Source organism: Ambystoma mexicanum, chromosome 1p, assembly GCF_040938575.1.
Source record: "Ambystoma mexicanum isolate Mex_15411 chromosome 1p, UKY_AmexF1_1, whole genome shotgun sequence".
Lineage (NCBI taxonomy): Eukaryota > Metazoa > Chordata > Amphibia > Caudata > Ambystomatidae > Ambystoma > Ambystoma mexicanum.
Window position 1 is genome coordinate 1346672062 of NC_090921.1, and position 26955 is coordinate 1346699016.

The 26955-nt window shown below is 47.1% G+C and overlaps 1 protein-coding gene across 1 annotated transcript in view; it reads left to right on the plus strand.

Moving 5' to 3' along the window:
* Window positions 1-26955, plus strand: part of LOC138454181 (C-Jun-amino-terminal kinase-interacting protein 4-like) — a 993589-nt gene that overhangs the window by 695469 nt on the left and 271165 nt on the right. Inside the window, exon 16 of the mRNA XM_069607022.1 lies at window positions 6061-6150. Coding sequence (XP_069463123.1) covers window positions 6061-6150 — 90 coding nt within the window. The remainder of the gene's footprint in view (window positions 1-6060; window positions 6151-26955) is intronic.

Sequence of the window (26955 nt, forward strand, 5' to 3'; positions counted from 1 at the left end):
AGCTATGGAGAGGACTCCTTTTAGAATTTGCCCGTTCTGTAAAGGCAAATTCACGTGGAATGATAAGCGGTGTAACCATTGCTTACCCCTCGACCACAAAGAGGACGGCTGTGCGGCCTGTAAACTTCTCCGCCCAAAGACTTTAAAGGACCGCAGGGTCAAGAGGTGGTCAGCCTACGCTATGTCTAGAGCTGATTCTCCTCACCCGCTGCCGAATGTGACGAGGACAGTGATAACACTACCTCTGTATCGGAGGTTGTAGACCTCTCTAGGGAGCGCTCCCGCTCCTCCGCATCTGTCCCCGGCCCCGACAAGTTCGGCTTACGCCCTACTTATGGGGATGTACACCCTGGCGACACTGATGCACACAAGAAACATAAAGATAAACACACAACCCATGGCACTTCTTCATCGAAGTCGAAGAAAGCCCTAGCGCCAATGGAGACGACGGGCCTACCGGCGGCCTACGCCGACTATAAGGGTCGAAAGCCCTCCCCGCGACCTGCGACTGGGCTGTCCACAGATAAGGGTGCTACCACCAAAACGACAGACAATGGCCTCGTAAGAGAGCGCCCATCGGCGACAAGGCCTCGGCACCTCCCAACACGATGCCAGATGAACCCTCGATGGACAGTTTAGTCGTCGAGAGCTTGGCTCGAAAAGTCTCCACTGATGCTCAGACAGGCGGCGAAGGATTCGCACAAAGCCAGGGAGACGCTGCGACAATTGGAAGGCAGGCAGGATCCTCCTACGTCGAAGGAAAGACCTAGCCCACGAGAAGGCTTCTCATAAGGCGATGGGAGTTAATCCTCGACGATATATGAAAGAGCTAGACGGCTACAGGCGGAAGAGCTTCCCTTTACGCCTTCAGACCGTTCTGGGCCACCCCAATGGTCTTTAGTAAGATTCCAATCATGTATAGATAAGCTGGATAGGTTCATGTCCACCCCTGCACCCAAAAGATCAAGAGAGGTACTTCTTGAAGACCCCATGGCTAAATACCCAAGACTATTTAACCCACTTCAAGAGGGGGTTAATACATATGACCTCACTGAAGAAGACTCTCACTTCCAAGAGGATGAGGAGTTCCTAAATGTTGAAGATCAACAAAACCTAGAAGAAGGTTTTGAGGAAAACCCAGACATGGGTGGTGGGGGCTTCGATGAAGACCCAGATGGCGGTGGCTCACAGCCTTGGCAGTCCCCAGGAGCGTTGACAGACCCTGACGTTCTGGACCTGTCCTCTCCTCAAACCACACCAGTCAGAAATCCGTCACCTATAGATGACCAACCTACTTTCAATGCGCTACTACGGAAAGCAGCAGCACATTTTGAGATTGATACAGGGGAAATTATTCATGAAATAGATTTTGTAGAAAAAATCAAGAAGAAACCACCTACTAGCCAGGCCATTCCCCTTCTCACCTCAGTCAAGAGACGACTTATTCCATCGTTATCAACACCTGCGTTGGTTAGGGGGGGTCAACCCTAGAATTAAGAAGCGGTTTAGTCCGTCACCCTCTGACCCATTATACATTATTGGTCACTCAATACCTGATTCCTTACCACAAGGAAAAGGGCAGGGGTTCCACTATCTACTAGCGAAGTACCCCCAGACAAACAATGAAAGAAGCTTTACGCCCTGGGAAAGAGGATTGCAGCCTCTGCAGCTTTTTTCCACCAGAATTGCCAATAACAATACCTTACTGGCAAGCTATGCTGATGCCCAATGGGGAAAGTTAAGCCAAGACCTTGAAGAGGTCCCTGAGCCCCTACGAACTCGCTTGTTAGCCACTGTAACGGAAGGTACCCTGGTTAACCAATGCATCATCAAGAACACACTAGATGCTGCGGAGACGGCTGGCCGGTCTTTAGTTCAGGGGATACTTCTCAAGCGTAATGTCTGGCTCCGGAACTCAGGTTTTAAACCAGAGATGCAGTCGTCACTCATCAATAAAGCAATCGAGGATTCCAACCTGTTTGGTAAAGCGGTGGATGACGCACTAGAGACTGCTAAGAAGGATTTCGATACCCTAAAAACTCTAGACCAGATCTCAAGGCCTCCCATTAAGGGAGGTTACGGCAACAGACGCTTTTTTCAAGGCCAACAACAGCAACAACAGCAATACTCCTCAGCAGGCAACTGGTCCTCTACTAATGGAACCAGCGGCCAATACGCTCAGAGAGGACTAAGTCATGGCAAAGGAAGAGGTCGGGGCCCCTCTCCTAGAGGCTCCCCGGCTACCAACACCAAATGACCCGAAGGTTCGGGTCCCCTCCCATACATCGCCCGTCGGGGGCCGGTTAACATCTTTTCTACCAGTATGGGAGGGAATAACAGACCGCTGGGTATCGTCAACCATAGCCCACGGTTAGTACATAGAATTCAGTCGGTCCCCTACGTTCAGACCCCCAAGGGGAAGACGCCTATGACCAGAGCACCTCGCCATCCTTCTTCAAGAAGTCGAACTGCTACTAGAAAAAGGAGCAATAGAGGTTGTGCTTCTATCACAGGTAACGGGGGGGTATTTATTCAGTGTACTTCCTTGTACCCAAAAAGGATTTAACTATGCACCCTGTACTAGATCTGCACCCAGCGAACAAATTTGTCAAACCTCAAAAATTTCGGATGGTGACTTTGCAGGAAGTAATTCCCCTGCTATCTCAGGGGGATTACATGGCAACACTGGACATGAAAGATGCATACTTTCATATTTCAATGCTGCCAGCGCACAGAAAATACCACAGGTTCATGATAGAGGGCAAACGCTACCAGTTCAAAGTGCTACCTTTTGGCATAGCGTCAGTGCTGAGGGTATTCACGAAGGTACTGGCAGTGGTAGCGGCCCACCTGCGCAGGTTGTCCATCCCAGTATACCCTTACCTCGACGATTGGCTCATAATGGGATTCCTACGAGACATGCTTCTCAAATACCCAAAAGACTGTAGACCTTTTGTTCCAACTGGGCTTCTCCATCAACGAGAAGAAGTCCAGCCTAGACCCCAGCCAGGTCAAGCAATTCCTAGGGGCTCTAATTCGAACAAAGGACGGCCTCGTCTTCCCCTCCAACGAGAGGGTCCAAAATATGCTTTTTCAGATCCCTCAATATGTAGCCGGTCGAGAGGTGACGGTATGCAAAGCAATGCGTTTACTAGGAATGATGGCGTCATGTATATATTTAGTACCTCATGCGCGACTGCGCATGCGCCCAATGCAAGAGTGGCTCAACAGCCAGTGGTGTCAGGCCAGCGGACAATGGGACGATCTAGTGGTGGTCTCGCAGGCCTTGGTTCTCTCGCTGCGGTGGTGGTCGAAGGAAAACCTCGTAATAGGGAAACCACCCCCGCAGTGGAAGCCACTCTAACCACAGACGCATCCCTTACAGGATGGGGGGCTCACCTCTCCCATCAGACTGCACACGGAGTTTGGACTCAGAGTGTAGCGTCCAAACACATAAATTTGCTGTAACTACTAGCGGTCTTCAAAGCACTGAAAGCTTTCCAGACTCACCTGCAGGGGAAGACAGTACTGGTCCTCACAGACAGTACCACAGCCATGTACTACCTGAACAAGCAAGGGGGCACTCACTCTCCAGGACTGTCCAAGCTGTCCCAAAACATCTGGAAGTGGGCTCTCAAACACAACATGTTCCTGTTGTCACAACACGTACCAGGGGAACTCAATCTGCTAGCAGACTAACTCAGCAGAGACTTCCCTCTGCCCACACAGTACGAATGGCGATTACAAGAAGACATCGTCGCTGACGTTTTCACGCAATGGGGCTTCCCAGAAATAGATCTGTTCGCAACTCTGGAGAACACCCAATGCCAAGATTACGCCTCCAGGTACCCCTAGAACCGCTCCAAGGGGAACAGTCTCTGGATAACATGGTCAGGGAAATTTGTTTACGCCCCCCCACCCCCCGACTCCCCTTCTCAACAAGGTAGTGCACAAGATGCACCAGGAACCAGTTACCATGATACTAGTGGCCCCTATGTGGGCCGATAACCCTGCTTCGCTCACCTAATGGTAATGTCATTGTTTCCACCGGTGAAACTACCCTGCCCGTACAACATGCTGTCACAGGACAGGGGCAAAACGCTGCACCCATGCCCACAGACCCTGAAGTTAGCAGCCTGGCTCCTGAGGTCATAGAATTTGGACAGTTGCAGCTCCCTCAAAGATGCATGGACATCCTTAAGAAGCAAGGAAACTGAACACTTGTTACTGCTACTCCAGCATGTGGAAACAGTTCGTCATCTGGTGTAGAGGGAAGAGCATCAACCCCGTTGACTGCTCTCCCACACAGATTGTTCTTTACCTGACTCACTTATTAGACTCAGGGTTAGTCTTTAATTCTATTAAAGTTCATCTAGCTGCACTTTCCGCATACACCACGTCTCAACATACAGTCTCATGGTGGAAAGTTCCAGTTATTAAAACCTTCCTGGAGGGAGTAAAGGAATCCACCCTCCTATATTTACCCCAGCTCCAGGATGGGACCTAAACGTGGTACTAACCAGGCTCATGGGCTCCTCCTTCGAACCCATGCACAAAACAACACTTAAGAACCTTACTCTTAAAACCGATTTCTCTCCATTAGGAGAGTAAGTGAACTACAAACGCTCTCTCTACTAGACCCCTTTGTAACAGTTCACAAGGATAAGGTGGTTCTACGCACACATCCTAGGTTTGCACCAAAATTCATTTCTAAATTCCATGTCAACCAGTCTATAGAACTACCAACGTTCTTTCAAAACCCATCAAACTTGGAAGAAAAAAGCCTGCACACACTTGATGTGCGCAGAGCGGTCATGTTTTATATGGAAAGAACTAGACCACTGAGAAAGACTAATCAGTTCTTTGTCTCGGTGGCGGCAGGAAGGGAAGGAGATGCAGTTTCAAAGTCCACTATATCTAGATGGATTGTCCAATGCATCACTCTCTGTTACACCCTTGCTAAGAGAGAATTACCCTTCAAGCCAAGAGCACATTCTTCTTGAGGCACTGGGGCTTCCATAGCATTAATTGCAAATGTCCCTCTGGAGTCCATTTGCAAAGCGGCTACCTGGAGTTCTGTACACACCTTTACAAAACACTACTGTCTAGATGCCCATTCTAGATCTGATTCCCAGGTGGGACAAGCGGTATTAAGACATCTTTTCTCTACTGTTGCTTCTCACAACCCACCTCCAACTCTGGGTACTGCTCGCTAGTCTATGCACAGCATGTGATTCTAAGCAGATTAACAAACATCAGAAGACATGCATTACTTACCGTAAAAGCATTTCTGATGATTGTATCTGCTTAGATTCACATGTGCCCACCCTTCCTCCCCGCTCGGATGGAAGGAACATAGACATCTTATTACTTTCTCTCTCTTTTATGTACTCACATAAAAGAGAGAGAAAAAAAAAGAGCCTAAGAAGGCTCCCTCAGGGCGAGGAAAAAATACAAACAGGGGGACCTCGGTGCGTGTGGGATGTTGGGTACACTGCACATCACTATAGGGATAGTATTACAGACACGCCTATGTCGCTGTCCCCTTTTCGACTATGAAAAACAAAATGCAATACTCCGCAGTGACCACTGGATGTCGGACTATGCACAGCATGTGAATCTAAGCAGATACAATCATCAGAAATGCTTTTACGGTAAGTAATGCATGTCATTATTTTCTTTTGAGGTAAATAAAATAACATATATTTTCCATATCCATTTGTGGATGTTCTCTAAATTTATGTATGTTACTCTGTATCTTATACCACCCTGCTCCCCTCCTAACGGGTTTACTTTGACTGCTCATCCACGACTACCACTAGGTGAGCCAGGGAATGCATGAGGGGAAACCTGTTCCATAGCTGTGTGTTTGTGTGTTCTACCCACTGAACATAACAGAAACGTGTACAGAATTATTTGTGTATAAACTTATTGGTATTTTCTATTTTTAAAAAATTAGACTTGTCCATTATCTACTTTGTCACATCTTCTTGTCCTAGCATTCTCTGTATTATGAAAAATATATCGCCATGTTTAACATTAGTCTTTTACTTGTTTCAGAGGGATGGCAGAGACATGGAGGGAGACGTCCGAGGAGCACCGATGTTGGTTCAGCTCCGTCTCCTTGACCAGAAGGATCCCAGCACCAAGGTAAACCATCTGTTTCCTATTTCCCTTGTTGGGGCTAGTGTTAGGGGAAAGTGTATGAAGTTATGTTAATCAGTATTTGGACAGTGCAAAGTTTGGGGTTGTTTCTCCAAGTGTGGTTTGTCTTCAGGTAATATTTTCCCTGGGGGCATAAAACTGTGATACATCACTGACCCCCCGAAGCAGAGGTCTCTCACCCTTTGGCTCTCCAGATATTTTGGGCTACAACTCATCAGCCTTCGCCAGCATAGTCAATCGGGAGGGATTATGGGAAGTGTAGTTAAAGAAAAACATGAATGGGTGAGCGACAGGTTTGAGATCCATGCCCTAGAAAATTATCTGACTGTCTTTAGCTTAGTGGTGGTCAGGCATGGAGGCCTTTCACAAATTCTGGGTGGCAATATAAGTGTGTTGAAATGATGTATAAGAAACAGTAAATTCTCTTCTACTCACGCCCTTTGCTTGGAAATAAACAAACTGACAGTTTCTGTAGGTAGGAAATCTGGACGGCTGTTTGCAGACCTATAACATTGTTTTGTAATGAGCAAAAGGGTCTACCCATGTCAATTCTGTCACAAATATGAAATATAGCGGAAACCTTGTTGCTATTTTTGCAAGTTGAGCTAAAGGATGTTATTTAAAGCACAGACTTCTGTATAACGTGTAGTCTTAAAACATTGAAATATTCTTTTTTCAGCAGGGCTGCGCATCCCACACTTTCTGCCTCCCCAGTGACCTTTCTGACAACTAGTTCCGTTGTTAATCGATTTGTTGGTTGAGAGGAGGAAGGGAGGTGACATAGATCTTTAAAGTGGACCTTGAGCTATGGGCTCAGTTGAACCTTTCAGTGCTTTCTCTGAGGAATCTCCTGAGGTATCTGTTCTTGATGGTGATTACTTTTGTCCGTGCTTCGAACCTGGTAGTTGGGCTCAGACCTTCTCCATGGACATAGTAACGTTTAAACTAATGGAGTCGTGTTTTTTGGTCACAGTAGTAACCCCAAAACACATGTGAGACAAAGTCATATTACTAAATACCAGGCTGATTTTTGCTTATGCTGGATGAAGGCCTTGCATTTTCTTGTGCCACCATCATTGCATTCAATGGGCCCCAATCTCTCCTGTTTGGCACTGGTTTTCTTTCCAGCACTCTATGGGGTCTGGAATAGAAGCTGTATAGAGTGGGTGGGCCTAAGAGTTAGTATGAGGAAGCCTGGAGGAATGGGTGGCAGAGGGTGCTAGAAAGAAAGTTACTTGAAGCAGCTTAAGAGATTTGTTATGTGACAATGAAAACAGCAGGATCAAGCAAGTCAGGACTCACTAGGACTCTGACATGGATGTCCTTTTTGATAGATGCTTCACGCGCCTTATTAGCTACGTTTCTTCTCCTGCTGTCCCTTCTCTTCCCTCTCTGACTCCTCTGCCTCCTCCATCCTACCACCTCTACGACTGTCTCTGTTGCTTCTTCAGCCACCCTGTTGCCTTTTTTCTCTGCCACCCCTTTGGCACCCATCTCCTCTTCCTTGGCTACCTTGACCTCTGCTCCTTCATCCTCTGCCCATCCTCAGGTGCATACAACACTTCCACAGGGTGTACCTCTGACCTGTACCCCTCCATGGAAGTCTTCTCTCGCTCCGCAGTCAAACACTCCTCTGACATCTGCCATCTCATTGAACAACTCGATCTAGACGTACTCGGCCTGACCGAGGCATAGTTCACGGCCAGTTCTGTCACAAGCTTCGACACTCTCCTTCCTGATGGCTACAAGATTCTCTCTGCACCCAGAACCAACTGTCTTGGTGGGGGTGTAGCCTTAATCTTCCCAGAGTGGATCCCTGCTTCTATCATTACCATGCAGGATTACTCCTCCTTTGAAAGCCTCACTGGGGCCACTATCTACCGGCTGCCCACTCAACTTCTCCTCCTTGGAGACCTTAACATCCACTTGGATGCTTCATGTCCTTCTGCAGGACTCTTTCACAACCTCTGTGACTCATTTTCTCTATATATATTCTTCCCTTTGGCCTGAATCACTCTGCAGAGCACACCCTGGATGTTCTGATCTCCTCAGACCTATTCCTCGCTAATCCTCTCACCACCTATCTCTCCTGGACTGATAACTTTCTCCTTTCCTCCTTTCTCTCCCTCTCTACCTCTCAGGCCAAGCCGCACCCAAGCACTGCCACCTATCATTTCGGTCATCTGACCCATGAATCGTGTGTCAGTTGAGGCTTTCACTGGTACTTTCTCTCCTCCTTCTGCACCTTTGGCTGACTCTCATCCTGACACAGCCCTTTCTAACCTGCATCCTCTTGAAGCCCAAATCCAAGTGCAACTCTTGGTACGACTCTGACCTAGTCACCCTCAAACTCAATTGCAGGGTGGCTACAGGTGCACCCTCTGACAAACTGTCCTGCTGCCTGCTCCAAAGGCAGTACAGACTATGTCCCCGCCACAAAGAGAGCACACATCCAAGCCTGCATCTCTGCAGCATCTAACAACTCGGCTGAACTCTTCAAAATCTGCAAGAAGCTGGCCAACCCTTCTGCAGTCTCTACCTCTTCTGTTCCCTCCCAGGCCCTCTATACGGCCTTGGCTCCTCACTTCATTACTAAAACTCAGGACATCCTGTCCACCCTCTTTTCCTCTTCCTCCTCCTCTTCCACTCCTGGCCTGCCTGTGGCCTCCTCTCTCTTTCTCTTCCTTTTGCTTGTGCACCCCCAACTACTTTTCTAGACAAGTCCGATCTATGAAAGTCTCGTCAAAACATGTTCTTCCCTGTTCTTCCAAAGCCATCAAGGACCACATTGACACCATTGCTTCAGCCCTGGACGATTTGTGCAATCACTCTTAAGCCACTGGAACCTTCCCCTCCCCCTTTGAGCACTCCCTTCTGCACCCCCTCCTTAAGAAGCCCTCTGCCAATCCTTCCTCTCTGGCTAACTATTCCCTGATCTCCATCACTCTTTTCCTGGGCAAAATCTTGGAAAAGCTGGCCAACTCCCAGCTTAATCTTCACACTGAATGTGTTGGTTGTCTCCACAACCACCAGTCTGGTTTCAGAGCAGCAAGAAGCAGAGAAACTACTCTCCTGAACATTGTGAAGACCTGCTCTCTAACCTTGATTCAAACCTTCCTTCTGTCCTCATTCTCCTCGATCATCTGCTTTTGATACGATCAACCATGCGGTTCTGCTCAATCGCCTCTGTGATAACCTTGGTAGCACTGATCAGGCACTGGCAAGGCTGACCTCCTTTCTCACTGATGGACCCTCCCAGGCCCAGTTGGGAGTTCCTTCCTCTCTTTTATCTCTCTCTACCTGTGGTGTACCTCATGGGTCTAACCTTTCCTCTTGGCTGTTCAACCAATACCTGGCACTTCTTGCCCACAGTATCGCTGCTCTCTGCTCCAACTTTGTGTTATGGGGATGGCACCCAGCTCTCTTTCATCCTCTCCACGGCTGCCTCTACTCCTTCTCTCATGCAAGACGGTCTGTCCGCAATCCAGGTGTGGTGTACCGCCAATGATCTCTGCCTTAATGCCAGTAAGACTGAGATCCTCCTCATCGGAACACCAGCTGCATCCTTTCCTCTCTCTCTCTCTCTGGCTGACCATTCTGGGCCCTCTTCCTACTCCTACCTGTGAGGCTAAGAACCTTGGGGGTCATCTTCGACTCCCCCTCTCCTTCTCTCCTCACATCTCTGACGTCTCTAAGAAGTCAAACTATTAGCTGCACCTCCTCAGAGGTATTCTTACTTTCCCCCAGAAGCTCACTGTCTCCAGAGCTCTGGTCCTCTCTAGGCTGGACTACTGCAACAGTCTCTTCCTAAATCATCCTGCCTCTATTCTCTGTCTTCTACAACTTATCCAAAACAAGACTGCGAGACTTGTCATTGGCCTCAAGCCCAGGGATCGTATCTCTCCAGCACTGACATCTCTTCACTGGCTCCCAGTGGTGGCAATGATAGATTTCAAGACCCTCTGCATTGTCCACAAGGCGTTCTGGGGCCTAGGACCGCACTACCTCCAACGCTCTCTTCCTAAACATCTCCCTTCTCTAGCTCTCCGCTCATCCACCTCCTGAGGGTCAGTCGCTTTTCCAAGCAGAGAGTTGGGGCAGATCTCTTTTTTCGCCTGGGGCCTCCTTCTGGAACAGCCTCCCTGCCTCCTTCTGTTCTGGAAGCAACTCAAGACCTTCCTCTTTGCCTCTGCTTTCTCTCTACTTCTCCCATGCTGATGCCCCGTCTTGTCCATGCACTTGTCACCTGGCCACCCTCTGAACTTGGGCCCAGGTCCCTGCATGTCCAGTTGCACCTCGCACTGCCTCTTGGCACCCCCAGCACTTGTGGTCTGTATCTGTAACACTCCAGTCACCTCTCTCTGCGCTTAAGAGCCACCTGTTGACTGCACTTCTTTCCCCTGTACTGAGCCACCAGCTGACCTGCACTTCTACATCCCCCGCAAACCCCCTTGCACTTCTCCCAATCCACTTCCCTGCACTTGCGCAATCTGAATGACACAAGGCCTAGTAAGATCGTTGTATTGTCCTCCCTCTGCCCCCCCTGTCTTGTCACGCCTAGAAACACTTGTGTACATGCGCGTTATAAAAGCCATATATCATATCATGTTTCAGTATTGAAAGAATGAAACTAGAAACAAGAACAAAGGTCTGGATGTACAGTTAGGAAAGCCTTTCTTTTTGCTGATGTGCAATAGACTTCAGTGGGGTTCCTCCACCACCCAAGTATGTCTGCAGATAGTCTGTGTGAGCTTGGGAGTGCAGTCTTTTTGCACCACACACCCTGGCTTAACTCACTTGTTTTAGTGGTACTAGCCAGTCCTTATGGCTACCAGAGCATGAGGGGTGGCGGGGGCTCCATCCTGTTTTTAATATTTCTGTAGCAGTACTACATACCCTTTACAAAGGGCTGCAGGGGAAACATTGTTTCACCTTTATTTTTTTGTATGCATGTTTTAGCGTTTCTGTTGGCTATATGTAGTCATGCATTCTCAGTCTTATTAAAAGATGTCCAGGAAAATTCCCTGAATGAGTGAAGGTAGTGACTGGAACTAGCTAAGAGGAGGAACATATCCCATTTCACATTACAGCCAGAGTGATGGCACTATTGTCTGTGAGCTACTGTCGAGGATTAGACAGTCACCCTCTGAATGGTGCAGGTCCTTCTGTTGGTGGGCTTTTGTTACCTCAGCCCAGGATTTCACATTCTAGGGCAGGATCTGGAGCTATTAGTCCACCACCTGAACCAGATTCTGAAGATGAGACCACAAAATGACACTGGGGGTTGGGGGAGACTGCTGCAGGAGTCGCCATTGGCTGAGCCAATCCAACACTGAGCCAAAGCTCTTCTTTTCAACAGGGAAGACCTTTACCTGGTGCCTCTCTCCCCTAGAATAATGGGACAAACTCGTCTCAAATCTTGCTCTGATGTCCTCACCCTCTGGTGGTTTTGAACAGACGCTGAGTCTTTATCTGGCATGAATCCTCTGAAGTCGGGACTTCCCCATTGCACTGTACTAATCTAGTCCCGCTGCTGGAAATTTCAAACACAACCTCTTTGTGGCAAAAGACTCACGCTGTGCTGCTGGGAATGCTCTTCGTCCAAAATGGGAGCCTTCCTGGAACCTAAGTTCTTCTTCATGCTTGGCGACACAGTCGGGATCACTCCACTACTGCCGATGACCGAAGGTGTCATGGACATCCTCCAACATTGTGGGAGTTATTGCAGAGTCCTTCTTTCAGCTTTAGCCAAGTACAGCCAGGTGGTGATCCATTCCTGAAAGGTTGCTAGTGGGGACCTGAACATGGTATGACCCAGCTGTCGGTTGTCCTCCAAAGTATCTGTGCTCGTTACCCCTCGACCTTCAACACTAAACCAATATTATGTGTAGTTGCCCTAGTTGACCCTGATTTACGTGAGTTGTCGCTTTTATTGATAAGATTTTGATCAACCTTGTTTCAGACCAGTTTTAAAGCACACCTGTCCACAGTTCATTCCTGTGAGCTAGAATTTCACTCCAGCAGCTACTCTGGCCTGACCGCTGGTGGTTAAGATGGATTCCCGGAGTTAACCCTGATGGCTTAGACCAAGGAGAGTGTGAGAGTGGTGAAGGGTTCAGTTACGCGCACACAAAGCACTCTTAATAACACAAGTTAGGCATGCATTAAAATATAGATTCATTATATTTACACAGGAGTCACTGTTAAATGCTTAGCACAATAAAACAACACACACATGTATTCTTTTCAATACTTTCAAAAGGTCACTTCTTAGTTTGTGGTTGCTGAACGTATACAATTGTCATAGGAGTTTGATACCGTACTATCCGTTATAACGTGCACCCACAAAGTAATACGGTAATTGCATTTCGTCAGCATACACTTATAAGATTGTGATTTTTGGGAAGGAAAACAGTTGGTTAGGGTTATCCTAGCAGAGCTTCAGGTTCTAGAGGCATCTTCCCTGCACCGCAAGTCTTTTAAAGTCCAAAAAGCAACCCCAGGTAAAAGACAGTTTGTAGAGGCTTAAAGTCTGGAGCTGTCCTCCGGATTCCTTGGTCTGATGACGAAAGGCATGACAATGGACAGGATCTCTCAGCAGCAGTCTAGAGGGAGGACCCCTGGAAAAGCTTTCATCAACTTCTTTGCTCATCTTTTCTGCAGCACCAACAAAGGATGCGATTCGCCCGGTCAATATTCTTCGGTTCCTGCAGTCCCACACTCTGATGAGGGGGTCTAGACGAGTTGGATTGTGTCTCTGGTGCGTCTTTGAGGGCTCAGCAAAGACTTGGATGGATTCGGCCTTTCCACAACGATGCACTCGAAATGGGCAGCAGGTTTCCTGGTATTGGGGTTCCGAATGCTCTGGGACCTCGAGAGATGGCTGAAATCTAAGTTTGTCTTGGGAATGGTTGTTCCCACCAGTCAAAGGGAAGGAGGCATCCCCTTCGGAGTTCCTCTGCCGCACAGAAAACAGGGTCAGGACAGCAGTGGTCACTTCAGTGTTGCAAAGGGTCTGCAGGCATCTCTGGTCATCGTCTTCTTTGGTTACTTCAGCTTCCAGTGGTCGACTTGCTTTTTATTCCAGGAGCCTCCCCTGTTATATAATTCCAGCACTCACTCCCCTGCAATCTTCCGCAACAGTTTACAGAAAGGGGCCTTTGGCTGTCCAATCAGGACAGCCAGACCCCTAGTGGGAGACAAAAGGACAGGGGGGTGGAAATCTCATCCCTCACTTGCTGCCTACCCAGACACTATGGAGCCTAGGCGGGGAACCCAAGGGTTCCCGTCAAAGGCAAAACACACACACATGCCTCCCCCTCCCAGAATGGTAGAAGAAGGGCTGACAAAGAACCACCATGCTAGTAATGGAGAAAAAAGAAGGGAGACCCCAAGTTGGTACTTGGGTGCCCCATACTGTGCACTTTCGAGGCTATGGACATAGCCTGCAGTAGAAAAATCACACAATAGTTGGTAGAACACGTCCAATGCCACCAGCCATAACTAGGAGATTGTATATGTGACTAAAAAGTCACAGGAGCAGAGAGAAGGGGGGGGATACTAGGTATCCCTTTGGCACTCCACATAAGGTGGTGTGTGCCAGTCTCTCAGACTATAACGTTTTTAGGAGAGATACTACATATCTCTATCCTTAAGAACTTTAGTTACCCTATAATGAAGAAAAAAATCTCAAAGGAGGACCCTAACGGTCCCCAGCAGCACTGCGCATAAGGAGCTGCATACTGCAATAGTAAAATACAGATGCCTTTAAGAGTTATGGTGGAAAATAGACTCCATGTGATAGGTACAATACAATGACTAGAGTTCCAAAGTACAGAGCTCATAAGAATGAATGAGTGGAAAAAGGCTCCACTCATTCAGGATTTCAGGAAAGGCTCCAGAAGTCCAGCGGGTCCCGCTGGGAGAGGGGATGAAGCATAAAAATGATAAATCTCCCTAACTTTTGTTATAATTTTTTGTATTATCTTTGGTATATTTCAAACCGTTGATACATAACCTTTAAAACAATTTCCATCATCTTCACAGCCAAGAATTACAATTCAACTCTTGTTTAACTTTTAGGGAGAATTCTCAAAAATGTGCGAATTCCCTTCACCTTAGAGACCGTCAGCAACTTTGCTGGATTTTGAGGACTTGATATTTTTTACCTGGAGAGAGTGTGACCCTTTTTTTCCCACTCTCTCATGAATTTTGATATGTGTTTTACCTCTGTGTTTTCTTGGTTATGGAGTCTAACCAACTCCATAGGCATAATCTTTTGCAATTGTGTCACACAGCACCCTCAATGCAGTTACACAGGGAAGCCTTTCAGTCTGGGATAAACTACTGTTTCTCAGAGTAAGTAAAGTGAAATTGACTTTAGTAGTCCTTTTAAATTCCTAGACCCAGCACACCCTATCTTACAATAGAGTGCTGGAGGGGTTACCTAGTATCCCCTGTGTCTAGATACTCATGTAGCAGTCAAATGCTACCCTTTCCTCTCAGAATGACTGGTGGCAGTGGTTTTACAACGAACTACTGTGATTTTTCCCGACCGTGAACTTTTCGTAGCTTCCGTAACGTTAAATCGTGGGAGCCATGTTTTTCAAGATGGCGTCTGAGCCCCCCTTTGTCAAAACAGGTCCCGGTCTTTTTTTGCCATTTCTTTTTGGAACGGTCCTTCTAGTGTTTTTCTCTACGCGCCAAACCAGGTTTGGTCTCTTTGTTAATTCGCCTTTGGCGGGCTTCAGGAGTGAAGACCGCCTCTGGCGCCCAAGTGTCTGGGGTGGGCCTGAAGTGAGGGAGGTGCTTGAAACTCCCTGTGCTTATTCTCCTAGGAGACCCAAATGCACTCTGTGTTGATTGGCTGGCTGACTGTCCGGCAAGGACAGCCACCCTGCTGGGTGAGTGACGGCTAAGCTAGAATGAATGGGAGAGAACTGAATAAAAGGCGGGTCTCTTGGCTTGGAAGGCAGAGTTGACCACTGGACGAAGGAACCAAAGAAGAGCTTGAAGAGGACAGCTGCTGCAACTCCTGGACCATTGGTTTGCCCGGTGAAGCCCTGCTGCAGGTCCAAATCGCCAAGTTCTAATCGACAGAGAAGCACTGAAAGGACGACTTCTCCCTTTTGAGTTGGTGGGACTAATCAACTCCAAAGTAAGCCACCTGGACACCCATCTCGGAGCTGGTTGAATTTTCTCAGAGTTGCTGCAGGAAACCACAGGACCAGGGAGAGGGACACCAGTTTATGTGCATTGCTTACTGCCTCCGGAATTGAAGTTTGCCCATTGCAAGCTTTTTGACCAGTTCCAGTGCAGTAGTCCCCTGACGTCCTCCTTCTTGTCCCCACGACTGAGGCCCAGGAACAGCGAGATCTGCAGGAACTGCCAGGAAAAGAAGTCATCAGCTGCCTCTTTTTCTTCATTGTAAGGTATTGTGAAACAAGACTGAGAGAACTTACCTCTTGCAGTGAAAGTGCTTGAAACTTTTGCAACTTGCAGGCGTAATCAGCCATTGATTCAACATATGATTCTTCTTTTTACAAACTGCTTCTTAGAACTTTAGCAGAGACTTTACTGTTTACTTACCAGAACCGCTTTATCCTACCCAAGACTTTAGGCCTACCCTATTGAATTGAATTGAATTGAATTGACTCTTCTGGTGAACTCATTATTTGCACTGTCTAAGAATAATTGTTGTCTTTCATGTTCTGATAACTCTTTCCCTTTTACCTACCTTTTTTTAAGAAGTGTACAGTACTGAAGTATATGTGTGTATGATTATATAATTGACACCTAATGAATGTTCTATAACTGATAAATTAATATGTTTTTATCCAAGAAACCTTGAGTGTAAGTTTATTTGAACATCTGTGATTGTAGATCTCTGTGTAACATCCTTACTGCTCACATTCCCCTCTTGCCTGACTGCTTAGGCCCGCTACCAAAACTGTGTAGTACAGGCTTATACCAAAGGTTGGTTTGCTTACACCTGTATTCATAATTGTGTGTAGTGTTCTCCGAGGGTACTGCGTACAAACGTTTGCCTAACATTAACTTTCACCCAAATAATGATGCATCCTTCTTCAAACAAACAAAACCATAAAAAAGGAGGTAAAAACGCAAACACAGGGGCAATTACAAAATCAACCTACGGATACTCCTTCCAAATTGAAGTTTGTCAATGCAGACGAACTACGGCCTTGTTTTACATCCGCAAACGGGGCGGAGCACACTCAACATCTCTTCTCGCACAAAGAAAAAATCTGTATTGGCAGGAATGTACAAAAAGAGCCCCTTTGTTTGAAGTCTGTCAACGTTACACATTGTCCTTGCCCCTTCCCGACATTTTGTATATTCTCTCTATCGCACAGTACTTCCTGCCCAAGCTCGGCTAGCCTCCACTCTAGGTCGTCACAATTAACCTGTAGTAGTCAGTCTAGTGCTAGAGGCATTGGCCTTGGAGCTTAGGAAGCTGGGATTGTCGCACTCCATCACTCTGGGGCTGTCTGGAAAGCCTTTGCCCTCCGTGGACATATTTGGCCTGGCTGCTCAGGCTCTGTCCTGAGCTTTGGCCTCACCACCAGAATGCTGTTAGACACCTGTTCGAACAAAGTACATTTTTCAAACCCCTCGCGATGCTGCTCTTCAACAGTGGAGCTTGAGGCTACCACACATGGAACACTATTGGGTTCTAATTTCTACATTCCAAATATAGATACATCTATACAGAATCATTTTACTGACCATTAATGCCATGACAAGTTTTACATCATCTTATTTATCCTGTGCTGGCCTGTGTAGCCATACACCCAAGATCTCTATTTGCAGTGCGATCATTGTGGGTTTTTGTGGACTATTTTGTCATAGTGGCTGGATTAATGAAAAATCGTTATTGTACTACACCAGTTATAGGCTGCATGGATGGCTTTTATTTTTGTTTTCATTGTGCGAACACACATCTGCTGCTCACACGCACCGTATGTCTCTCTCTCTACTGACTTGAACTTCGGTTCCCGAGGGCGTTCAACCTACCAGCGCCTTGAGATCATACCAATGGTACATAAGGCACTATATAAATGCAAAATAACATAACATACCCGGAGGCACATGTCACAGATATCCCAGCCAATACCTTTGAATGCTGGATCTGCAGCACCTCTTCCATACATTTAATTGCCTCCATCCCCCCGAAACTGGGCTCAGTTGCAATGAAATGGCTGGGTTATGCAGACGACATTGCAGTTCTTGACTTGACTCCACGGGGGCGTGCTGGCCACCCTGAACAACCTGAAGGAATACACTGACTGCAATTCTATGGTGGTGAATACACTGGAGACCAAAATCCTGGTATTCTGCCTGCCCAGGAAAAATAAAGCAAGCAAAGTGTGCGATGGGCGGAATACACATTGAAGTGGTTAACAACTACAAGTACTTGAGGCTGCACCTTGATAACAATGTACAAGGTTCAGTGCACTTAGACTATGTCCGTACCAGAACCTCTATCCTTACTGGCACCATTATTTCCCTAGCCAATAAAGCAGGAGGGTTTTCAATTGATCCATTGCTCAAACTCTACCAAGCTAGGGTGTCCTCTACTATCTTTTATGAAGCAGAACTATGGCCCACGCAAAATCTCACAATGGTCAGCAAACTTGAGCGTACCTTGTTAAAAGGTTATTAAGTCTACCACAGCTTACTACTATTGATATGGTCTTCCTTGAATAGAATGTGTTGCCTATAGCCTCAAGAATTAAATCGAGCTACCTGCTTACAGCGTGAAAGCTCGCAAATGTACCAACTCAAACACTCATGAGACTTATGCACATGACATATCCACACGAGCAGCATTAATGCCAAAGAACCACTTGGCCAAAATGAACACACTTAACAACAATTGGCCACAGCAAGGAGACTTAACGTTAGGCATGACACTAAGCACATTTAAGAACCGACTCACGGAGTTGCTGAGAAAGAAAAGCTTAGAGCAGTCGATGGCTAACGTAGCAACCAAAAATCATGCATCTGAATGTTACCGGCATATCCAAGATCGGAACATTCAGCCCCATATATCCAACACTTTATTAGTAATTCCCTTGTCTGGGACTATATTAAATTTAAATTCAACACCGTCAGGACTAGGGAGGTTGAGGGTGCATTGTATGATATCCGAAGGGAATATAAGGAATACCGGCTGTGTGGGACAGGTATCCTTAAAACAGTAAAACATTTACTGTTTGAGTGCGAGGCTTTGGGGGTACTGAGACAAACTACAGAGCTGCCTATAGGTATGAAGGACGCGGAAAGGATGAATGGAGGATGGGAGCTCTTCCGAATAGGGTACAGTGAAGCGTGCATCATTTACTTCACACTTTTGTTGAGGAAGATCTCAATTATCCTGGAAATCTGAAGATGAACTCTGTCACCTCTGGACACCTCTGGACAAGGCCATGATTGCCCGTACCAAGTCAATGGGGCAGCCCCAGGCTAGCATGTCGTACTTGCAAAGTGCTGGGTAAAGTGCCTAACCCAATTAGTTTCCGTTACTGCCGGTATCATACTAGCCATTTGGTATACATCATTGTTTTTTAATAATGTCCATAGGTCTCTCGTGTTCTTCTTTTGTTATTAATTTCATAATTTCCTCAGCATCATATTGTACCCTTTGGACCTTAGTAAACAACAACCAGTTTATATATTGTTGTTTAATTTTGTTCACTAGATTAAGCCTATCCTCCCCATCCAGGAGATTGAACCTTCTAAGGTCAGCACGAAAGCTTTTCCTTTCCCCCACCTGTTCTTTATTATAATGTTGGAGTCTCTTTACCCCATGGCGGGGGCCTAGACAAGGCTTTGTTTGGAACTGCAGTAAATCCCATCCTAGTTCAATGTGGCCCCCTTAGCCAGTACTAATTGCCGAAGACCCTCCACAATATCAGGCACGTCCCCAGGAACAATTCTCAGCCTATTATTATTACCCTGGTTTATCTGAATGTTCTCAATGTTCATCCTAACCTGAGAGTCTCTACTCTGGTTCCATTTTAACTGTAAGAGTTGATGATCACTATTCCCCATCGGACTTGCACAAAATCTGGTAACCCATGTATTTACACTACGGGAAACAAAGTAGTAATCTAGGCAAGAGTGCTGTTTGCCACTAGACCACATATTCTCCCTTAGTTGTCAATTTATCATAAAAATGCCCTGCTCTTTCAGTTCGTTAGTCCATAATAAGCCCTTCCCCCCCCCCAAATTCGCCAAGGTTAATATCATCCCCTTCACATCAAAGCATCTTAGGTTAAGGTCACCACAGGCTTCAACGTGGGGATTTGTATCTTTTATATTTTTTACTTTTATATTTTTTATTTATTTATTAGTAATATACTTATATCAAGCGGCTTTGTATATACAACATAAAATTACAAACATACACATCAAGAAGATTATAATTCCATTTTAAATCCAGATAAAATCAGTTAGCAATTTCGAAACTAATTACCATACAGGTTCGGTTGCTCATTGACTGTAAACGGTAACAGCATAGACATTTAAAATCTAGGAGACATCGCTAAAACATATTTCTAACATTTCTATATTAAACTAAAGCTTTAAAAATCATCTGTATTTTCAAGTAAAACTTCACCATATGATACATAAAATTAACATCATCGCCCTTCTTAAAAATTGACCATATTTCAAAACTTTTGCCACAATCCAACACCTTATCTATCATAGACATTATGGTGTTAATAAAAGATAAATCACTCATAGACACGGGATTCAATATAGATTAAATATCACCAGAGACACTTTTGGTGCATCCCCAGATCTTTCCCAGATCACAGGAACAATTTGGACATAGGGTTTCGGATTTAGAGTTTCCAGGATTTTTAAACCTCTACCCACTTTTATCAGGGTCAGAAGCCCTGTTGTCCGGCGTCCCACTGCATTCTTTTTAGCCGGATTGAAGCTGACCTCAAAACCACCACAAACGGGGGAAACGCAAAGCCAGGTATCTTGCATACAGAGAATGTCATATTTTTTTAGATCCACACCCTCGTTATGAAAAAGATGGTTGTGACCCCTCGTGTTCCGGCTGCCGCAAAGAAGAAGGGGTACCAGATCCTCCTTTTTTGAATATTCTCAGTCCTTTGAGCAAAGGTCCCAGCCAGCCATGACCAGTCTTGTCTGCTCTTCTTTTGAGTTTTCTGATCGTGGTCAATCTTTATCTTCCTTTTTCCTTGTATAGAGCAGTCTGTTGTAATTTTTATCAGTGAGAGATCTCTTCCCTCTATGGCTGAGGTTTTTTGATTGGTGCTACGCATAGTCAGAGGTAGCTCTGAGTATATCTTCCTCTTATGGGACTTCACTTCCACTCCCATCTTCAGCTTTCCAGGATGGAGATCTCCAGTCGTCTCTCCCCCGGGTAACCCTAAGAAGGCATTCTCTGATATCTCAAATCCCAAAGGGAGCAAATCCCCCACTGCTTCTAGAAGGATGTTTCGCACCAAGCTAGAATGCAGATGGAGGATGACTCAATCCAGCTGCTTTTCATTAACAAACTGGACTATCTTCAAGTCCTCAGATTTAATATTTCTTTGCTTTGAGGCACAATGTAGGATACTCAGAACATTTTCCCGATTTATGATTTGACCATCTTTAGTAGAGCTTCATTCGATTGTCAGCGATAGGGGGGGTGTTTCATCATTGTCTTGAGACGTCGTAGGTTTTTCTTTCTTTCTTTCCACAATCAAGCCTCTTTTCAGATTTTGTTTTCATCATCCTCCATTTTCTTCTTTCCTACAATGTGCATAAGCCTCGGGAATCCAATTCACTTTCTGATAGTTTTTGGGGAAGATGTAGGGGGCCCTACCGGGAGTTAAAGTATTTTCTGCCGTCGTAGAGGGTGATACAATTCTGTGACTCTTCACAATAGATCATTTAATCAGCCACCTCCCCGCCATAGTTTCTCGTCTGAATATGTTGAAAGATCCAAACAGTAGAGCATCTCTTCATCCATCACCATCTCTTCATCCATCACCATCTCTTCTTTATCCAGATCAATAGTTCTATCCGGTCTTAGCTCCTCTCTTTGGACGGCCGACAGGTTATTTTTTCACCTGTTTGGTCTGCTTTATTTTCACAGGCTGTCAACTTGCGCATAAATGCCCTTGATACATTGGATTTGGTTTTGTTGGAGCTTTACTGATTTTTTGTTGTCTTCTGTAGGATTCCATCCCCCCTTTTCATTGTTTTTCTTTTTTGGCTTCTCAAAAATCTCAAATGGTTTAGAACACATACCAGTACGATTTACCCCTTCTGCGGGTTCACTCGTAATCGTCGCTTCAACCATCATTTCATCTTCACCAATTTGTGCGTTGTTCCCAGCTATCACTGTAATATGCGAGTTCAAAGTCAGATCTGTAGGCGGGGGATCCCCTGGGATCATAGCCCTCTCTTCAAGGGTGGTATCTTTCTGTTTTCGATCATTTCCAGCGACTGTCGCTTCATCCAAAGGTCTAGACGTGAACTGCTGGTGCTCTGTTGGATCAATCCGGGGGAGGTTTGACATTGGTCGTTCTTTGGTCATCCGAACGTTCTCTTGGGCCACTCTCGCCCATTTCAAAATCTCAGGGATAGAATTATCAGAGTGGTTTTATCATTAGCCTCCACTCTTGCAAAATCAAACAACCTCTCCTGCCATTGGGCTGATAGTTTGGCTTCTTTGTCCAATCAACATCGACAGCTTCTGAGAAGGACTCTAAAAATATCAGTTTCGTATGAGCCATGGCCAGCAGGGTCGCTTCGTCTTTGATCGTCAGTTGATGGACTCATATAGATCAATGAAAGGGTTTAGTGCCACTGACTCAACATTATAACATTCTGTATATTTTCCAAAGGTGGGATTGCCTGTTGATAGTCCCTCGAAGCCCTATTACGTGAATGCATTGACCCAACTCAGGAGTTTGGATCCCTATGAGCGCACATCTCTACCCTCCATTGTCTCTAAGGGGATAGGAGTCTGGTAATCGTGCATCTCTAATGCAGGTTCAGTGTCTTCTACATGTTTTTAAAGGTGTAGTATTGGGTTCTACTCGTATAGAGAGCGACTTAACTTTGAACCAAGGTGCTGCCAACCTTCTTTCAGTTTGGCTTCCATCTTCCGTCTTTTTATTGTTTATTATTGGCGCCAGAGAGAACTTGTTGACTTCACTAAGTCTTCTCTGCCCTTGCATTGTGGTTTGGATATCTGCTATATCTCGCGAAAGTCTAGCAGCGATAGCAGAGTGTTGCCTTTCAAGACTACTTCGATTTAAGCTTATAGACAACCCTACTCTTTGTGTTACTGGATTTGCAGGAGAGTTTGTTTGTGCATGATCCAGGGAATTGGGACGTGTGAACACCTCCTCCAGAAATGCATGATGCCCTGATAACCAGAAACTTCCTGCCAAAATGGGAATTCTTATTCGTTCTCTTCATCTTCAAGTTCATTAGAGCCCTCGTCGGCGCCCTCAGTACCAGTGCATATCGCTATTAGCTCTGAGGTAGGTGGAAATGGCTGAGGATCCCTTGTCTTTCCCATGGGAGTTTGTCCAATAGCCATCTAGGTATGACAAACTCTTATTCTCCCACATACTTCAGGCTAATTTTTCTCAATTTCGAGTCTCCCATCACTGGGCATGTTCAAATCAGGATGTAGGGTTGTGTACGTGCCACCCATTATGTCAGGCACCTTGTGAGGCTCATAGTGTCCTGTGGCGTTGTTTATGGCCGACTCTATAGAGTCACTAGGCATATTCGCTGCACCCCCCAGAACAGTCGAATCAGCCGAGTCAGGAACGCAGCGGGAGGGGACCAATGAAGTCTAGGCGGCAGGGTGAAAAGATCTGAGGCAGTAGACTGTGCTTCCTCAGGCTTTCTTCCCTGTCTGCGAGTAAACTGACCTTTCGGTGACATGTGCACCGCTTTGCTGACCCCACCGCCTCTTAAGTGTCAGATATCTATAGCAGTAGAATATAGATGAGGGGTGATCGTTTCCAGGTCGTACCCAGGGCAGCAGAGACACTGCTGGCACCAATGAGATTCCCACTCACACAAATGGGCTTCAGCTTTGTTGGGCGTTAGAATCTGGGTAGATAGTTCACCATGGTCCACAGAGAGTACTGACAGTGCTGGCCTTACCAGAGATCATTTTTGTACCGTCCTGTAATGTATACCATCCAGATCCCGGCCTCGAGCTTCACTGTTCCACACTTCAAGGCTGCCCAGATTGCACCACTCCGTGGCTCGCTCCGTGAGGGGAATGGTGTTTTGTATACTTGCTCTGCCTCCAAAGGAATAGAGAGTACAGACTCTCAATACAGTCACTGCCAGACTGCACCACCCTCCCTAACACTCGTCCCCCCGGGCCCCAGACTAGGGACAGGAGGATCCCCTGCTGGATGACTCTCTTGATCCAGTTGGTCACACTTTCTGGAGAGACCATCAGCGTCTGGCCTGTGATCAATAGTGAAGTCAAAGCTGTGTAGGTTTATGGACCACCTAAGCAATTGTGCGGTTTCACCTTTCATCTGCATCAGCCACTATAAGGGTTGTTGGTCAGTTAGAATCTTGAAAGTAGTTCCTTAGAGGTATTGTCTGAATTTCTTCAGGGCTCATACAATAGAAAAAGTTCACGTTCAATTTTGGCCCACTTGATTTCCCTATCTTTAGTTTTCTATTAGTAAAGCAGATGGGGTGCTCCCTGCCTTCGCTATCAAATTGACTCAAGACTGCTCCTATCCTTGTGGTGGAAGCATCAGTCTGGACTAAGAAGGCCTGAGTATAGTCTGGAGCTTTACAGAGGGCATCTTTCAGCCTCTTGAAGGCCTTTTCACAGTCTTCATTCCACTTGACCTTTTTGGGGTACTTTGGAGAGAATACAGTATTCAGAGGAGAAGCTATGGTCCCATAGTTCTCAATGAAGTTCCTGTAGTAACTAGTAAGTCCTTGAGTTTGAGTAGTTGGAGTGGCCCAGTCTTGTACAGCCTGTACTTTGCTGGGTAAGGGGTTAATCTCCACTACTCCTACCACCTCATGACCAAGGTAGACCACTTTCTCCAGCATGGGGTCTGGCATGCATTCACATGCTCATGAATATTCCCCGTCGTCAGGCTGGGAACCCTCCGTAAAGAAAAAAATCAATTTGTTTCATTTCTGAACTGTCTTTCTCCTAATAACCAATCACTGAGCTCTGGGTCATACTGCCCCTAGCCAATAGCTGCCCTCTACCTAAGCCCCTCCTCTGGCAGCCATCTTCAGATTGTTACCGCACGTTCAAGTGTTGGTAGTCCTCGTGTTTAGCTCTTGAGCGTTTACTGCGTTTTTTGCTTATTGGAAGAGTATTACTTAATTTTTCGGTCAATCGAGCCTTGTGCTCCATCAATTAACCTTCCGATTAACGGCAACCTGTTTTTCTGATTCTTCTGTGCCCCTCAAGGGCGGATTCCGTCGAGTTTCTTTCTTCGAGGCTGCCAGAAGATTCTCAGGCCTACGCCGCTTGGGCCATGTCGGAGGAAAAGGATTCAACTCCCCTGTTCAGGATTTGCTCCAGCTGCGGCTTGCGGAATGTCTTTTCGGACGACTAGCATTCCGAGTGCCTATACTGCCTGTACTGGGCGCACAAAGAGATAGCCCCTTGCACAATGAAGGATCGGCACAGGCGGGTGAACAAGTGGCTACAGGCCAAGGCCCCTGCTCTGGGTGGGTCCCAGCAGCATGCCTCTCCAGGTTCCAAGAAGGCTGAGCAGGCTTTTAAGTCCTTTGAGGGTGCCCCTCCCACGGGGGTCCAACAGAAGGCTAAGCACTGTGAGTCCACTGCCACCGGGAGTGCTGTTGCGATGGGCTCCTCGGAGGCGGGGGTGCGTTCGATGTCTGCAGCCTCTGTCACCAGTCAGCGCTCAAGATCTTGGGCCAAGAGGAAGTCGGACCATCTGGGCAAACTCAAGGAGAGGCCCAAGTCTGCCCTACCGGAGAAGTCCAAGGGGTAGCAGGGCTCGAACCCTCCCCTAAGGAGAAGGCCAAGAAGGACAAGGCTCAGGTCCGTGTGCACCCAGCGAAGGCCCAGCCTTCCATCTAAGGGGTGGCAGCGTCTCTAGCGAAGGCCGCCGAGATGACCCTGCAGGACGCGACCCATAAGGCCAGGGTGTCCCTTCCTCCCAGGAGGGAGGCTGCGTTCTGGCCCATAGAGAAGACCCCAGAGAAGAGGATGCCTGTCATCTCCCCGAGACCTTCACTGCTGGAAACAAAGAGTGGTGGCCCTCCAGGGTACGGATATCGCCTCTGAGGAGAAGCTCACCGGTCTGCAGACCATCCAGGAGGAGGGAAACGTAGGAAGCAGACCCTAGGACGAGTGTGCCGACGAAGGTGACGACGGCAAGGACACTGTATTGGAAGAGCAGCAAGGCGACGATGGCCTGGGCTTCCAGCCGGTGCCCCAGCGGCCTATTCTGCCGGCACCTAAGCTGCCACCCCCACCTCAGGTACCTCCTAGAGACCTCTCAGTGGACATCCTTTCAGCACTGCATATGCTGGTATCGGAGATCCAGACAAGGATGCCTATTGTGCCGGCTGACACTCCCATGGGGGAATCCTCAGCCAAGAAGAAGAGGATACATCCTCCACCTCTCGCCCCCCCTCTGCCACCCCACCTCCAGCCCCCCTCCTACTCTCACCCCCTCCCTCCCCGAGGGACGAGACTGATCCAGACAAAGCGACGACGGGCACGGACGACGACAGCGGTTTAGGGGACCTCCCGTTACCACTGCCCAGATCTTCGCCACCGGATGAGATTGGCTCGTTCCACTCGATGATCTCCAGAGCGTTGAAACTTTTTCAGCTCGCTCCGGAAGAGAAGAAGAAGGCGGGCTTCTTATATCAGCGCAGAGAGGCGAAGAGCAAGACCATCCTCTCGGTCCCACTCCTGGACGCCATTTGGGACGAGGGGTTGTCGCTCATGAAGAACGCTTCCACAGCCCTGGCGAAGAGGGATCGCCTTGAGAAGAAGTACAGGGTGCCGGACTCCACGCCCAAGTGCTTACGGGCCCAGCATACCCCGGATTCTGCAGTGTCCGCGGCGGCCAAGAAGAAGTCCTTGGTGGGTTCGGCCTCAGCGGCTGCCATCCCACCGGACAGCGAGGGCAAGAAGTTAGATACAATGGGACGACGGGTCATCTATTCTGCAGCAGCTACCATCAAGGCCATCGTGGCTCGTTAGGACCGGGAGTTGTGGTTCAAGATCACTCCCATCCTGTACTTCCTTCACGACGACAAGAGGTTGGAAGGGTTGGAGATCCTGCAGGAAGGCGAGGTGGCGTCGGACCATGCCATCACAGTGGCCACGGACATTGCCATCGCGGTGTACCTCCAGATGGGCAACAGCGTTTGCCCTCCTCGCCGTGCCTGGCTCAAGGCCACCAACTTTCGGCAGGACGTTCAGTCGTAGGTGCTGGACATGCCCTTCAACTTGGACAATTTGTTCAAGGAGGCTGTGGATGAGTCTCTCCAAGATATACTAAGGGGGGACCCCTTCAAGTTGCTTACTCCCTAAGGTAGTAAAGGCTTCTCTACCATCAAAGAAGGGTTTACAGAGACAAAAATACAAATAGCAAAGGTAGAGAAAAATGTAATCAGCTTCACCAACATATTATCACAAAATACACATTTTATTAATCTTCAATAAAAAATATCATAAAAACACAGATGTTAAAAAAGTTTTAAAAAATACATATATAAAGTGCAAGTGACACAAAA